The sequence below is a fragment of the Ailuropoda melanoleuca genome, chromosome 13, assembly GCF_002007445.2.
Source record: "Ailuropoda melanoleuca isolate Jingjing chromosome 13, ASM200744v2, whole genome shotgun sequence".
In the NCBI taxonomy this organism is placed as follows: domain Eukaryota; kingdom Metazoa; phylum Chordata; class Mammalia; order Carnivora; family Ursidae; genus Ailuropoda; species Ailuropoda melanoleuca.
Window position 1 is genome coordinate 70157310 of NC_048230.1, and position 16081 is coordinate 70173390.

The 16081-nt window shown below is 47.6% G+C and overlaps 1 protein-coding gene across 1 annotated transcript; it reads right to left on the reverse strand.

Moving 5' to 3' along the window:
- Window positions 1-92: 92 nt before the first annotated feature.
- LOC105237208 (latherin) lies at window positions 93-10197 on the reverse strand. The gene is made up of 8 exons (XM_011223747.3): window positions 10098-10197; window positions 8776-8923; window positions 7094-7198; window positions 6059-6208; window positions 4397-4478; window positions 3493-3556; window positions 2271-2350; window positions 93-152 (listed from the first exon to the last, which is right to left on the reverse strand). The coding sequence occupies exons 1-7, from the start codon at window positions 10195-10197 to the stop codon at window positions 2295-2297; spliced, it is 705 nt and encodes a 234-aa protein (XP_011222049.1). The 3' UTR covers window positions 93-152; window positions 2271-2294.
- Window positions 10198-16081: the final 5884 nt, after the last annotated feature.

The following is a 16081-nucleotide window of genomic DNA, read 5'->3' on the forward strand; positions in this document are numbered from 1 at the left end:
TCCACACCCGGGGAAGTAGGAGGTCCTTGGAGTCCAGGTCGGGTAAAGAAATTCCAGGCGGTAGCTGAATAATCAACATGAGTGTGTGTATAGGTGATGGTCTGCAGTGTGGACAACATTCCAAGGAGGAGATCAGCAAGTGGGACCTGATTCTGTGTGAGGTAATAAAGATACTAGTCAACTTCGTACTCCTTTATAACGAGGGCGTAATCCAGAGTTGAAAGCCTCTTCCTCTCCGCTAGCTTGCGTCCCTTGTACTGCTGTCCACTATCCCTGGTGCTGAACCATATTGCAGTCTCAGCACCCATCCCCTGCCTATCTCTGGATAAAAAATTCTGTTCCCTGTACCGTTTTTCATCAACTAATGGATCTTCCTTCTCACCTTGACTTACTTCATGACACAGGATGTAAAATACTGCCAGATGTCCTGTTTGATCAAAAGACATTTCTTACTTTTAATATGGACAACACAGTCACATTTACAAAATAGTTTGGTTGAACCAAATATGTCTGTGGACTGAATATGACATGGGAGCACAATTTGGAGCTGCTGTGATAGATGGCAGCCTGGATGTATTGGTGGGTATGAGATGAGATGCTCTAGGCTTTTCAAAGTGCTGCAACTGGCAGGACGCTAGTTAGAACTATATTGTCCAGTATGGCAGCCACTAGTCAAACGTGGATGTGGAGCAATTGCAGCTAGTCCAAATTGAAATGTCCTATAAGTATGAAATACAGGCTAGATATCAAAGACTTAGCACAAGAAATAGAATGTTAAATATTTCATTAATAATTTTATATTGATTAAATGTTGACATAATATTTTGGATATATTTGACAAATGAAATATATTGCTAAATGTAATGTTTCCTTTTCCTTTTTAAAAATTTCATCACTAAAAATTCTGAGTTACATGTGTGTTTTGTGTTATATTTCTATTGGATAGCACTCGTTTAGAATCTTACATAACTAAGCTATCAACCCAAAGACATAAATTCAATTATAGTGTTGGCCATTTAATTTCTTATGCTCCTTTTCATGGACTGCACCTTCTTCTTGGTGGCTCAACCCATCACACGAAACCTTGTTCTCAGAAAACATGTGTATAGTTCACTACAGACTTGTCCTTACCACTCATGCCTCCATCCTCTATGACTCCTACGACCAGTCACCTAGAGCTTCTGCCCATTGTTCAGAGCATCAGGTCTTTTCCACTCCCATATATTTGCACATTATGTATCCTCTGCTTTTAATGTTTCTTTCCCCCCATAAAAAAAATTCTTAATCATTCTTCAACATCCAGTTTAAATCCTGTGTCCTCGTGAAGCCCCCGTGGAAGTCCCCAGGCAGTGCTGCTGGATCTTGCCTCTCTACTTTCACAGACTCCCAACCAGAACACTTTATTGCATATAAAATTGCCTATTTATTTGTCTTATCCTTTACTAGGCTGGGGACTCTTAGGGCTGTCTGATTGATTTTTGTAATGCTGGCACCTGGGGTACAACAGGGAATAAGAAAAAGTCCTTGCTTGCATGAAATGCACATTCTAGTAGTGGAGACAGAAAAGAAACAGTATAGTAAAAAGTCAGATCATAATGAATTTTACGAAGAAAAATAAGGAGGTAAGAGAGTGGCAGATACGCTTTTTTTGGGAGACCTGAGATGGTGACACTTGAGCGAGTGTATTCAACATAGAATAGTTGCAAATAAATACATGATACGTGAATAAAATTCTTTTCACAGAAAGATGCCTCCCATAACTGAGCCCCTCCCACATCCCAGTCACGTAGCTCTCCTTTCTTGCTTCCAAAAGGAAAACTCATTCCTGCTTCAGGGCTTTTGCATTTGCTCATCCTCCTGTCTGTGATGTTTTTCCCCTCGGTCTTGGCACAACTCCTGTCTTACTGTTCATGGCTCAGCCGAAAGATCTCAAAGAGACTTCTGCCTGACTCTGCTCTCTTAATTTGATGACTTCTTCCCTGCCCTCACCCATCACTCTCTCACACCCTACTTTGTTTTCTTTATAGTACCCACCATTCTCTGGAATTTAGTCGACTATGCATTTATTTCCTAGTCCGTTGTCAGTACACTCAACTAGGATAGAAACTCCGGGAGAGCAGAGTCTTGTGTTGTTCACGGCCATATCCCTAGCAGTTAGCACATAGTAGAAGCTTAACTGAAAGTTTAGGAATGAATGAACGACACATTTATAATGACCCTAAAGGCCAAGTGCCATCATTAGGGAATGGAAATATGCTCTGATCTCTCACCGGATTGGTGCAAATGTGGCTCCTTTACTTTGGGGATATTTGGATGGTGGCTTCATACCTGCCCTGTTGCAGCAGCAGACCTAGAAGGCAAAACAGATATCTTAGACAGTGGGAGTAAAGGAGGATCAGAGAGGCCAAAGGAGTTTTCTCCTGCTCCAGATGGGGGCAGAGCAGGATCAGGGAATGAGCCAAACACTTGGGGACATGAGGCTGGGGCTGGAGGCTCTGCTAAGTCGCTGGCATCTCTAATCACTTCACTGATGGTTCTGGGCCTTGGTTTCCTCATCTATAAATTGGGAGCAATGGGTCCCTCCCAAGCTAGTAACTAAAGAGCTATACATTGAAATGAGACCATGGAGGAAGTTGGCATTACAGCAGCTGGTCCCTATTTGCCTGGTCACATCTCCAGAATGGTGGCCCAGTATCAGCGAAGTGAGGCTATTGGACAAGCTGCCCCACGCACATTTACTTTGTGTGAGTCTGGGAGCCACACTTTGGGAGCTTTAAGACTCATTCTGATTAATTGCCTTAAGCTTCCTACTTCATAAATAGTGAGCTCCCTGTCAGTGGAGGTATGTGAGCAGAGGCCAGAAAACTGCTTGCTGGGAGAGATATTTAAAGGAACTTTAGAAACTCCAGCAGCTAGCACTTGGTAGGACTAATGAATCTTCAGTGAACAAAGGAAGAGTCCTTTCAGCCCAGAAATTCTGTTGGTTTTCAGATTCTCACTGGGGGCCTCAGCTGCCTGCTTTGGCTTCTGGCAGACCTGGAAACTTTGGGTGCTTGGAGGTAGACACTACTAGAAGGAGGCAGTCTTTGGGCTGAAACCAGGCCAATATTCTGCTCATTATGCAACATCATCCAATCTAGAAGGGTAAAGGAGAAATCAGGCAGCTTTTTCCCCCCAGAAAAGCTCCCATTTGTATCTCAGCTTCTCTAGGCTTTGGGGCCAGAATGGAATTGAAACCAGCATGTGTTTGGCTAGTGGCAGAGGTTCAGTGGCCAGTACAGGCAGAGTATTTAACCCTGGCCGTTGGGCCGGGCCTGGCTCAGTAAGCCCGCTGAGTTTATGAGGACTGTCAGTGGCAGGAACCGTTCTGCCTCACTGAGGACGGGATGTTTCCTCTAGGAGAAGTGTCAGGGAGAGGAGATGTAAAGGGCGAGGGAACAGTCTGAGCTTTCTGCCGGGGTGTTCCTCTGTCTTCTCACTACCAGCACTTACTAATCAGTTCGTTAGTCACTTGCGGATTCAGGTTATGAAGAAACGAATTAATGAAGGGACAGATCTGAAAGACAAGAAGGTATGCAAGAGTCAGGAGGAGGGCTCCACCAATGGAGGCTGTGAATATTCAGGGGGCAATCAGGGCAAGTTTTCCTTCTAAGCCAATCTATCGTAGGGAACAATCAAGTAGGGGGGTTGGGACAGACTGCCCTGGGGTCACATGTTAGCTGAGCTATTTGGCAGCTCTGTGACTTAGGTAAGTCATTGGCCATCTCTGGAACTTTTTCTTAAATCTGGAAACAGGTAATACTCGTTATTTAGAATACGAGGTTGTTTGGAGGACAAGAAAATTCATATAAGACCCTTAGCACAGTGCCTGTGTGCTTAATGAGTATTAGCTATTCGTTTTATGATTACTTATACTTATTTTACAGATAAGGAAACTGAGTCTCGGAGAGGCTTATCAACTTTCTCCAGTCACACAGACCCTGATTTTGACTTGAAGAATTTAGTATCTGTAAAGCACTTTATCAGTGCTGGTTGCAGAATGGGAACTTGATAAATGCCGCTTCCTTTCCCTAACTCTGTCCTTTCCTGGAAGATGTCCTTCCAGTTCATATATATATATATATATATATTTAAAGATTTTATTTTTATTAGAGAGAGAGAATGAGCTGTGGGAAGGGGCAGAGGGAGAGGGAGAAGCAGGTTCCCCTCTGAGCAGGGAGCCCGATAAGGGGCTCAATCCCAGGGCCCTGAGCTCATGACCTGAGCCAAAGGCAGCCGCTTAGACAACTGAGCCCCCAGGCGCCCTGATGTCCTTCCAGTTTATTAAGAAGATGTACTCCACCAAGCTCTGGGCCTCAGACTACAACACTGAAATAATCTGGGTTTGCATACTTACTTTTGCTCCCAAATTATGGATTATTAGGTCTCCCAGGACTCTCTCTACATTTTCCACAATAATTTTTTTCACTGGGGTGACACTAAATGAAGAATGAAAGTAGAACAGATTAAATTCTCCCAAACTCTCCTTTCTTTACATCACTTATGTGCTCAGTTGACCCCATGTTATTTAAAGTCTCCTTGTTTCCACGGCATTCCGTGACCCCAGCCTTGCCCTTCTGCTCCAACCTACCTCTTGCGCTCCGTAAAATTAATCTTTCAGTTGAAATCACCCTCCCCTCATCATTGTTCCCCATGACCCCCCATCTCCTTGCCTATTTCGTTCCTCTCTTGGAATGCCTTCTTCAGCTTCTCCTACCCTTTTAGGTCCTGATCACCCTCTCTCACTTTCCTATTCCTCTCATTATCTAATGCTCCAATAGAATTTTTCTCCTTAGTCCTATGGTCATGTCTTCATGGAAGGAGTAGTGTAATGTCATTCTTCAGTTGGGGGAGAGGAGAAAGAAGCGTGGGGGGAGGGGGGATAGCAGTGTAAATGTGTCTTCAGAAAGGATAGATCTCATTTTCAGGCAAAGTGTTTGCTTTACATATAAACCAGCTGATCTACCCCTTCCCCCCTGGGGACTCAGATTTCCCTCAAAGGAAAGACTACTTTTCTTCAACAAATCAAAAGACATGGAGCCACACTGACAGAATTTCCCCTGGGGGAAATGGCTATGAGTCAAGGGTGTCGTTGTCTGGAACAGGACAGGACGACTTTACCAGAGGTGTTAAGAGCTCAGAAAGGATTCCACCCTCAGATCTTTCTTGATAAGAGTGAGCAACTGGGAGATGAATCAGAATAAAGAATTCACGAATGAAAAAGACCCAACGTACAATAGGTTGGTGATGACTATTGGATTCAGTTGATCATGGGCACGAGCCTAACTTTTTAAAAAATCTTATAAAAGAAGTCTGTAAGAAAGAGATTATAAATTTAGAAGGTAACACTTCATAAAAGGTCAAACCTCTGAAAAGTTACTCTGAAGAGGAGGTGTCACGGACCAATAAACAAACGGTGAAATCCTTGCTCTCCTGGTAGTCAAGACAATGGCACCCATGCGATTTTCTGCTGAAACTCCCTACTGAAGAGGGAAGTTGTAAAAATGAGAATAATTGGTCCAGATTGGCTATGGGGTGAAATTTGACCAACGTCAGTCAGGAACACCTCACTTCAGTTCTGTTGGCGAGGTATTTGGTAAGGGATTTGGAATGCCTTAAAACTATTACATACCTTCAAGTTTAAAGGTCATAAAACTGTTTATACTCTTCCAGTAATCTTAGGAATCTATAATTTCCTGCACCAAAAGGTTCAGGATTATTTACAATAGCAAAAAATTCAGAAATAGCCTAAATGTCAGCCAGTAATCGAGTAAGCCTGCTTTGTTTGTCCTCGGTACCATTCAGTGGATCTCTTTTCATGTCAGTGAAAATCTTATTTTCATAATAAACAAAAATTCTAAATGACATGAAGTTCTTTTTGTAAGACACACATCCCCAAATGCACAAAAGGCTCATTGGAGAAGGGATTGTTTTGCTGGTGACATCTTTCATGTGAAGCCTCCTTGGGACAACCTCATAACCACTTGGATGCAGAGAGAGAGAAACATGGAGAACTTACAGATTTTCAGATTGGATCCATACAGTGTCAGGTGCAATCCTGCAATGCCCAAAGGCAAGTCGGTGTTTGCTGTCAGCACCCTTCTCCAAATAAAGCTGGACTCTCATATCTGTCTGTACATAGAATATGGAGGGATTGAGAGCCGGAAAACTGTGGGAGGAAAGAATGAAGGCTGGTGGGAGAGAGCTTCAGGACTTACTTTCCTCCCATTTGTTTCCAGAATGAGGGTTCCCCCCTGTTTGTGCAGGACCCTCAAAATCACCCTGTGGAGTTAATTTCCTCATTTTTCAAAAGAGGTGATTGGGGAGAACAGGGATGGCTTTCTCCAAGTCGTGCATCCAGCCATTGGCAAAACCAGGTAGGTCTGTGTTCAGGGTGTATAACTGATACCTGCTCTCTCTGGCTCGAGGGACAGTTAGAAAGGAAACGGTTGATTTCTAAGTAAGCATCCTATCAAAACTGAGAAACTGTGACTTTGGAAAATACTCTTCTGCAGGTCACAAACTCCACGGCCTCCAGAGCCAGGCTTGAGCTGGAAATGAATAAGGGAGACCAGGGACTGGTTTCACAGAGAGGGGTGAGAGCTGGGATGAACAGAAGAATGCCTGTTCTCCCCGAAGATACACCGTGCAGACCAAACAAAACACATCTGTGCACAATCTCTACGCAATGGTGCCAAGGGGCATTGGGGTCTAGAGCAGATTCTATGGGTTGTCTTAAGTTGTATTCAGCCAGAGCTGAGTGAGCTCAGAAGTCCAAATAAATGAAGGTGGGGCAGTCTGGGTAAAGCAGAGAAAGGAAACTGGCTCAACCTGCTCTGCTTTCCCTAGAGAGGCCCCAGCTTGGAAGCATTCAGGTATTCCACATGCTCTGATCCTACCCGTAGAGAGTGGCCCAGGCCCTGGGAGGGAGGGCGTTTTGCCCCAACCACACGAGACTTCCACTGGGCACCCTTTAGTTATGGCTGCTTCCCACGCCCGCACATCTGGGCAAACGTGGATAAAACCGTACAAGCGACTTGCAGCGCTTACTTACTTTATTTGTATGGAAAATGCCAATGGTATCCGTAAATCGACCCCCTTGAAGTTAGGCGAGTTCTCAAGGTAGACCTGAAGGAGTCGAAGGTCTTTCACCTGCACCCTGGGTGAAAAAACAGCACAACAGGGAAGGTTGTGACTCTAGCCACAGGTGGACCCTACTGTATGCAAAGGCAGGTCCCCTGCAGAGCAGAAGCTGAACGTAGGCAAAGATGGTTGCTGACTCATTAATCATGTAATTTATCGCATAGCTGTTATGCTCCGGGAATACAGCCCTGAGCAAACAGAAGCTCTTCCTTAATGCATCACAGAATGGTCATGTCTAGCGCTTTGGCCAGCACCAAGCAGGCTGGAATAAGTGAGTGAATAAATAATGAGTAGAAGACGGAAAGCTCTAGACAGCTCCTGCTTGGGCAGAGCGTATATGTGTACGAAAGTCAATGCAGTAAGTGAATCATACAGCATGTGTCAGGTGATGGGTGTGGTGAAGAAAAGGCCTGGCAGGGTTAGGTGAAGAGGGTGACACTGCGAGGAGCGATATTTCAGAGTGTCTGGGAAGGCTTCTCACCACAGGGAACACTGGAGCAGGGTCATGAATGAAGTTACGGTGCAGGTATGAGGATAGCCAGGGGAAGAAAGGGCCAGGCAGAAGACAGGAAGTGCATAGGCCCTGAGACTGAAACGGCAGTGGGCTCAGTGTGGCAGGTGGGGAGGGGGGAGAGGAGAGGGCAGTCAGGGCCAGGTCACAGGGGGCCCTGTGGGCCAGTGATAAGACCTTTGGGTTTGGTTCTGAGAGCAACTAGAAGACATTACAGGGTTTGTGCAGTGGAGTTACAGTGTCTGGCTGACTTCTTAGAAAGACGCTTCTGGATATGGGTGGAACAGAATAGAGGGGGAGGGGGCTTGCCGTGGAAGCAAGGGGACCTGGGAGCATAAGTCAGAGGGAGATGATGGTGTTTCAGACCAAAGGAGGTGGAGAAAATGGTTTTAAAGGTATTAGTGATGGGGTGTGTGGACAGGCTGCATGGGGCTGTGAGTGAAGAGAGGGGCATTGGACGATGTCAGGATTTTCGGTTAGAGCGACTGGGTGGGTGGAGTTTCATTAGCTAAGACCGGCCGGCTGGCCCGGGCTGGGGCAGGAGCAGGCTGGGACGGGGGTGGGAGTCGGCCGCTGTGTTGAAGGTACTAAGAAGAGGGACCTGGGTCTTCTAGGCTCTGCTGGTCAGATGGCATCGATTCTTGTGATTGTCACATCGTTACTGCAGGGGTTGTTGTAGCTGGTACTGCTGATGGGCTTACTGAGGACAGGGAGCTGTGTAAGCCCGTTATGTGTATTTTGTATTTCACTTAATATTTACAACAGTCCTATGGGGTCAGATGCTAGAGTTCCCATGTAACAGCAGCAGGAGTTGAGTCCCAGAAGGGGGAAGAGACTGGAGGTGAGCAGCCATTCTCTTCCCAGTCAGAGAGACTGAACCCCAGTCTTCAGCATCTCCCTGGCTTCTGCCTCTATCCCCAGTGGGGATTTCTCGCTGCCAGTGGGTCTTAGTCCATCAGAGTGGGAAGGGCTGTTAGTTGAGGAAAGGGCCTCTGTAGAGTCAAGAAAATGCCAGGAAGGTGCTCACAAAACAACAACCCAGGACAGTCTGGACATGGGGCTTCTGGTCAGAGACCACTCACATTAAATTGGCGTCTCGGTTAGTGAGCAGGCCGCCCAGGATGTTCTGGTTGCCTCCTGCAACGCTGAAGACACTCTGCAGTGACCCCTGGAAGTCAATTGTCTGCAGGGCGGAAAGAATGTCCGTACCAAGGAGTCCTTGTGTCAAAGCTGAAAAACACGTCCGCCCCCCGACCCCACCATTAGACATTTAGATGCCACCGCTTCTCAGATGCAGCCTTGACTCTAAGCATGTCCCACATGTGGACCCCACTCCTCACTCGCCTAGTTCTCCTGGCCTGCTTGCTGCTGGGCCGCGTTCAGGCATGAGCATTCAGCAAATAATCTGTAAAGGCCTACTACGTGCCAGGGCCATGCCGGCCTGCCTCGGTGAGAACAGGCAGCACTCCCGGCCCTCGGGGAGCTGGCATTCTGGTGGGGATGAGGGAGGAGAGATGAGAGAGTAGTGAATAAAGGGACATGCGCGAGTCAAGTGCAGATACGTGCTGTGAAGGGGCTGGTTTCGAAATACTCCACAACCGGGTGTGCGTGGGCACCAGCCAATCAGGACATCCGCCAGAGCTCCGTGGCCCTGCGGCCCCTGGGCAGTGCCACGTGTTGACTCAGTAGGTTTTGGCTGGTGAGGAGGCTGGAGTCCTGGGGCTGAAGGTGGGGTGGTTAGGGTGATGAGGGGTGTCTTCTGGGGCATCTCTGAGCAGGGGCTGCTTCCCAAGGAGTTTAGAAAAACATTTCAGTATTTTAACCACCACAGCCTGACTATGCATTCTGCTGAAGCTATTTCTGTCATGAGGGAAAAATAAAAGGCAGAATGAGGAATTGAGAGTATTGGGTGAAGGCAGTAATTCATGCAAGGATATCAAGGAATGTCTTCTGCAAATGCAACATTTTAGCAGAGACTTAAAAGAAGGGAGGGAGCCATGTTGATAGTTAGCGGAACAGTGTTCCGGGCAGAGGGAACAGCAGTGCTAAGGTCCTGGGGTGGGCTCAATGTGTTGAGGAGACTACCGCGGCAGGAGGGGAGCCAGTGAATGCGGGGTGGTACAAGAGGTGAGCAGGGGCCAGTCGAGGTGGGGCTGGGCCTTTTGATGGTGGGTTTTAATAGAGAGACCAGGGCAAGGAGACAGGAAAGAGGGGAATCTTGGGAGACCAGTATTAAACATAGTAATGTAGTGATGATCAGAGCAGCTAACGATTAATCATATTAACTGTGTCCCAGGCACGATGCTAATTAGAACTTAACCCACATCAGCTCACGGTCTAGACTTTCAGGAGAGGCCTATGGTCCTGACAAGGCCAGGTGTGACCCAGGGCAGGACAGTCTCACCGTTGGTGATCTGGGAAGAAACTCGGGACAGGGCCTCTTGAGCAGAGGCTAAGGCAAGCAGCCCACAGAGGAGGATGAAGAGGCCGGAGGGCTTTAGCATCTTGGGTCAGGTACCTGTGGGGGAGCAGGCAGAGAGGGTCAGCTGTGGGGTCATTCTCTGAGACGGTCTCCCCAGAGCTTGGGTCTACGGTGGCTATGGAACTCATGTGGACGTATTTTACAGGTGGGGCCAGTGAGTTTCAGAGAGGAGACATGCTTTTTTCCTCATAGTGTAGAGCAAGAAATGAAGAATCCAATAGATGAAGTCACCTGCCCCAGGCCGCACAACCTGTATATACGCCCAAGGGTGCTGGACATAAAAGCTTTTGCTGCAGGGCTACAGTCTTCGCCGGTAGAGCTGCTCACTAGCCCTCGTGAGAGGCTGTGCGTGTTACAGTTACGGTAACAGTCTCCTAAGCCCTCCACCTCTTACCAGGCGTGGGACTGTGGGATTTAGGGCAAGTTGCTTCACCACATGGCATTGGGGGGAGGACATATTATCCTCATCTTACAGGAGGCATTGGTGGTGATGTGCACTGGCTTCAGAGACAGACAGGCCGGGTATGGAATCCCAGCTCTGCCACCTACTTGCTGGATGATCTGGGCAGTGCAGAGTCTCGGAGGTTCAGCTTCCTCATCTGGAAAATGTGGATGATACACACACACATCTCCCTCTCAGCCTTATTATAAATACTGAGCACAGCACTCTACACGCTGGAAGTGCTCTATAAATGGTTGCCATTATGCTGAAGAGTTTTGTGATTATGATGATTCGTATTTGGTGACTCAGAGTACTTATCTTCCTGAGTTGGTGGCAAACAATAGGCTCAGTGGCATGGACATGTCCCTCAGGCCAAGGGACAAGGGCTGGTCCAGTTTGCAGCGCTCCTGAGTTGGAACCCTCTGCTTATACGGCATGCTCCCTGGGCTGGGATAGGTCCTCAGGACCTTGACACTTACCTCATACTCCATCATGGGTCAAAGACATTCATGCACATGTCGGTGGGACTTTCAGGGCCTTCAGCCAAATGACAGTGCAAATGTCCTCTTTTGGGACCTGAGACTAACAGGTAGATGCTGGTAGGGCCCAATCCTCTCTTTAGACACATGACAAATTCAGGGAAGACTCTGAGCCCAGTCCCCATCACCAATCCCATGTAAAGTGACCCATTTGGTTTAGTATTTTAATTTTGATGATCTGTTTTCAGACAAGTAGATAAATTAGAAAAGATATATACAAAGAAAGAAAAAAATAAATAAAAATCAATTCTCAGAGATTAAATTCTGTTGTATCTTCTTTCAGAAGTTTTTCTTTACATACTCACGTGTACACACACACACACACACGCATGCAAGCATTCATGTAACATTATATAAAAAACAAGATTGCCCTGGCATGCTCCTATAGAATCACTTAAATAACAACACATCATGACAGTCTTTCTACTTCCTTATTTGCAGAATGTTCTAACGTATGGATTGACCAATGTTTATTTAATCAGTCTCTTACTTTTGGCCATTTTTGTATTAACATCCCAAACAGCCCTGGGATGAACATACTTGGGCGTTTTTCTTGGCTTACTTGCCGTATTATTCCCCATAAAACATTTTCTGGAAATAACCAATCTTGAAGTTGTTTTATTAAGGATGCAGCATTTCCTGTGTTGGAACTTCTCACCCTGAGCCCTGAATGGGTGGTTACAAATTTCCATTAAGATCTATGTGTGAAGCCCATCCTGGGGCTCTATCTCATGACCCTGAGATCATGACTTAGCTGAAAACCAACAGTCTGATGCTTAACCAACTGAGCCCCCAGCGCCCCTAAGTTCAAATTCTAGCTTCAGAGTTCTGGTTTTGGTCATGACAGAGTTACCAGACCAACCTTCCCACTAAAATCAACTATAAAAGTTGGAAATATGTGAAACAATGGTTCAAGGCTACCGATGAGAAACTACGCAGGTACAATTGGAGAGCCTGTGATTCTTAGGAAAGGGTGTCTTTTAAGGTGAGTTCCACATTCACCCCAACTTCTGCCTGAGGTTATTCCCCAATTTGCCATTTGGACTAGAGTCCAAACGGAAGGATCAGTCTCACTGGGCTGACGAGGCAGAAGTTGGTTTGGGGGCTTCCGGAGTAGTTGGGACTTGAGGAACAAAATCCCACAGAAGGAGGTACCACAGGGAAAGAACTCTGAAATCAGTGTACAGACTTCCTTCAACTCACTGGACTTCAGCTCACCTGTGCAGTGTGAGACTTGTGATATTATGATTCATAATAAGAAATATGTATTTGGTTGTTGCCCCATTTCTGGCACAAGCTCCTAAAACTCTTGGAATTTCTGAAGTGATGAGAGAAGTAAAGGTGTCTTTTGTTATGTTAATGAGATAGCTTTTGGAAGGCACCTAAGGATGAAGGTTGGTTTCCTGGGGAACCAACCAGGTGGTGAGAGGGTTGGACCTTTCAGTCCCACCTCCCAAAGCCCCCAACCTCTGGGGAGAGGAAAGGGGCTGAAGATTGAGTTCAGTCACCAGTGGCCAATGATTTAATCAGTCACGCCAATGTAATGGAGCCCCCATAAAAACCCGAAAGGATGGGGCCCAGAGAGTGTCCAGGTTGGTGGACATGTGGAGACTGAGGGAAATTGGTGCACCCGGTGAGCACGTGGAAGCTTCATGCATCTTTCCTCATACCTTGCGCCATGCATCTCTTTCACCTGGCTGTTCGTGAGTTGTACTCTTTTATAACAAAGCGGTCATCTAGGAGATAAATTTTCTCTGAGTTCTGTGACTCACTCTAGCAAACTAATCAAATCCAAGTTGGAGGTTATGGGAACCTTTGACTTAGAGCCGGTCAGTCAGAAGCACAAGCAAGTCCACCACGTGGACTTGAGCTTGGTGTTTGAAGTGAGGACAGTCTCTTGGGAAGAGCCCTTAAGCTGTGGAATCTGGTGCCGTCTCTGAGTAGGAAGTGTCAGAGTGAGGGGAATTGTAGGACGCTCAGCTAGTGTCAGAGAGTTGTTTGTGTGGGAGAAAACCCGCACACATTACATTTGGTGTCAAAACTCATTAGACTCAGAGGGTTAAGATGGCGGAGGAGTAGGGGACCCCTTTTTCAGCCGGTCCCCTGAGTTGAGCTGGATAGGTACCAGACCAGCAGGGAATATCCACGGAATCAGCCTGAGACGCAGGAAGATACATCTGGATCTCTACAAATGAACATCTCCAGCGCTGAGTATCGAGGTACGAAGCGGGGAGCCGTGAAACCGCGCACAGATATCGGAAGCTAAACAGAAGGGGGAGGGAGCCGCCGTGTCAGGGCGCCGGGAAGCGGTAGCCACCTGCAAGGGGGAGTGGACAGACCGCGGACCCGCACGCTTGAGACAGCAGGCTGAGAAGGGAGCTCCGGGAGCGCACGCGGGACGGCTGGCGGTTGGCGGGCCACCTGCACGGGGGAGCAGGCGGACTCGCGGACGGCACCCGCGAGACAACAGACTTAGAACGCGAGCTCCAGGAGCGCGCGCGCAGGGCGGCTGGCGGGCCACCTGCACCGGGGAGCGGGCGGACCGCGGACCCGCACTCTGGAAACGGCAGACTGAGTCCGTGAGCCGGGAGCGTGCACCACCAAGCATCTCACGGAGCTCCGGAGCTCCGGTGTGCTCACTGGATCGAGGCTGAGACCGGGAGCTCCGGGAGCGTCCGCGGGGCGGCTGGCGGCTGGAGGGCCACCTGCACGGGGGAGCAGGCGGACTCGCGGTCAGCACCCGTGAGACACCAGACTGAGACGGGGAGCTCCGGGAGCCCGCGCGGGGCGGCTGGCGGCGGGCGGGGTTGGAAACACAAAGGACAGAGACGTGCCGGCCCTGGAAGTGAGGGCTGGGACGCCGGGTGTGGGGCGCACAGCCCGGGATGCTGCAGGGTTGAGCAGCACCAACAGAAACAGAGTTAAAGTGGCCAGAACATCAGTGGAGAACGATCCGCGATCCCTCTGTTCTGAGACAGAGGCTGAATTTCAGCCGCTGCTGCTCTCTCAGAAGAGGCATAGCAAACCGCCAGGGAAAGCCGCCAGAGAACAAAAGCCCGGAAATACCGGCTCACAGGGTGCCCATCCCCATCCCCCCTCGCAAGGGACACAGAGACTCTACCCAAACAGGGTTTTCTGAGTACCTGCAGGCAGGCCCCTCCCCCAGAAGGCAGGCTGAAAAATCAAGAAGCCCACAACCCGGAGCGCCTGAGTGGCGCAGTCACCAAGCACCTGTCTTCGGATTAGGGTGTGATCACAACGCTCCGTAAGGAGTCCTTCATCGGGCTTCTCCACCGGGAACCTGCTTCTTCCTCTCCCACTCCTCTGCTTGGGTTCCCTTTCTTGCTGACTGTCTCTCTCTCTCTCAAATAAATAAATAAACTCTTTAAGGAAGAAGCCCACATCCCTAAGATCTCTATAAAACAAGGGCGCACGGCCTGGGTCCCAGTCAACACTTGGGCTCTGGACAACCCTGCAATCTCTCTTCATCAGAATGACGAGAAGGAGAAGTCCCCCCCAGCAAAGAAAAGATAATGAGTCTGTGGCCTCTGCCACAGAATTGGCCTCGGCCACAGAATTAATACATATGGATGTATCCCAATTATCAGAAATGGAATTCAGAGCAACAATGGTCAAGATGATGAGTAAACTTGAAAAAAGCATCAGAGAAAGCGTTGCTGAGAATATAGAATCCCTAAGGGCAGAAATGAGAGCGAATCTGACAGAAATTAAAAATTCTATGAGCCAAATGCAGTCAAAACTAGAGGCTCTGACGGCCAGGGTCACCGAGGCAGAGGAACGCGTTAGCGAATTGGAGGATGGGTTAGTAGAAGAAAAAACGAAAATAGAAGCTGGTCTTAAAAAAATCCACGCCCACGAATGTAGATTACGGGAGATTACTGACTCTATGAAACGATCCAATGTCAGAATCATCGGCATCCCTGAAGGGGTGGAGAAAAACAGAGGTCTAGAAGAGATATTTGAACAAATTGTAGCTGAAAACTTCCCTAATCTAGCAAGGGAAACAAGCATTCGTGTCCAAGAGGCAGAGAGGACCCCATCCAAGCTCAACCAGGACAAACCTACGCCACGGCATGTCATAGTGCAATTCGCAAATATTAGATCCAAGGATACAGTATTGAAAGCGGCCAGGGCAAAGAAATTTCTCACGTACCAAGGCAAAGGTATCAGGATTACGTCAGACCTGTCTACAGAGACCTGGAATGAGAGAAAGGCTTGGGGGGGCATTTTTAAAGCTCTTTCAGAGAAAAACATGCAGCCAAGGATCCTTTATCCAGCAAAGCTGTCATTCAGAATTGATGGAGAAATAAAGACGTTCCAAAATCGCCAATCATTAACCAATTTCGTAACCACGAAACCAGCCCTACAGGAGATATTAAGGGGGGCTCTATAAAGGTAAAAAGGCCCCAAGAGTGATACAGAGCAGCAAGTCACAACCGATACAAAGACTTTAAAGAGAAATGGCATCATTAAAATCATATCTGTCAATAATCTCTATCAATCTAAATGGCTTAAACTCTCCCATAAAACGCCACAGGGTTGCAGATTGGATAAAAAGACATGACCCATCCATTTGCTGTCTACAAGAGACTCATTTTGAACCCAAAGATGCATTCAGACTTAGAGTAAGGGGATGGAGTACCATCTTCCACGCAAATGGACCTCAAAAGAAAGCTGGAGTAGCAATTCTCATATCAGATAGACTGGATTTTAAACTAGAGGCCATAGAGAGAGATACAGAAGGGCACTATATTATTCTTAAAGGAAGTATTCAACAAGTGGATATGACAATTATTAATATATATGCCCCCAACAGGGGAGCAGCAAGATACACAAGCCAACTCTTAACCAAAATAAAGAGACATATAGATAAGAACACAGTAATAGTAGGGGACCTCAACACC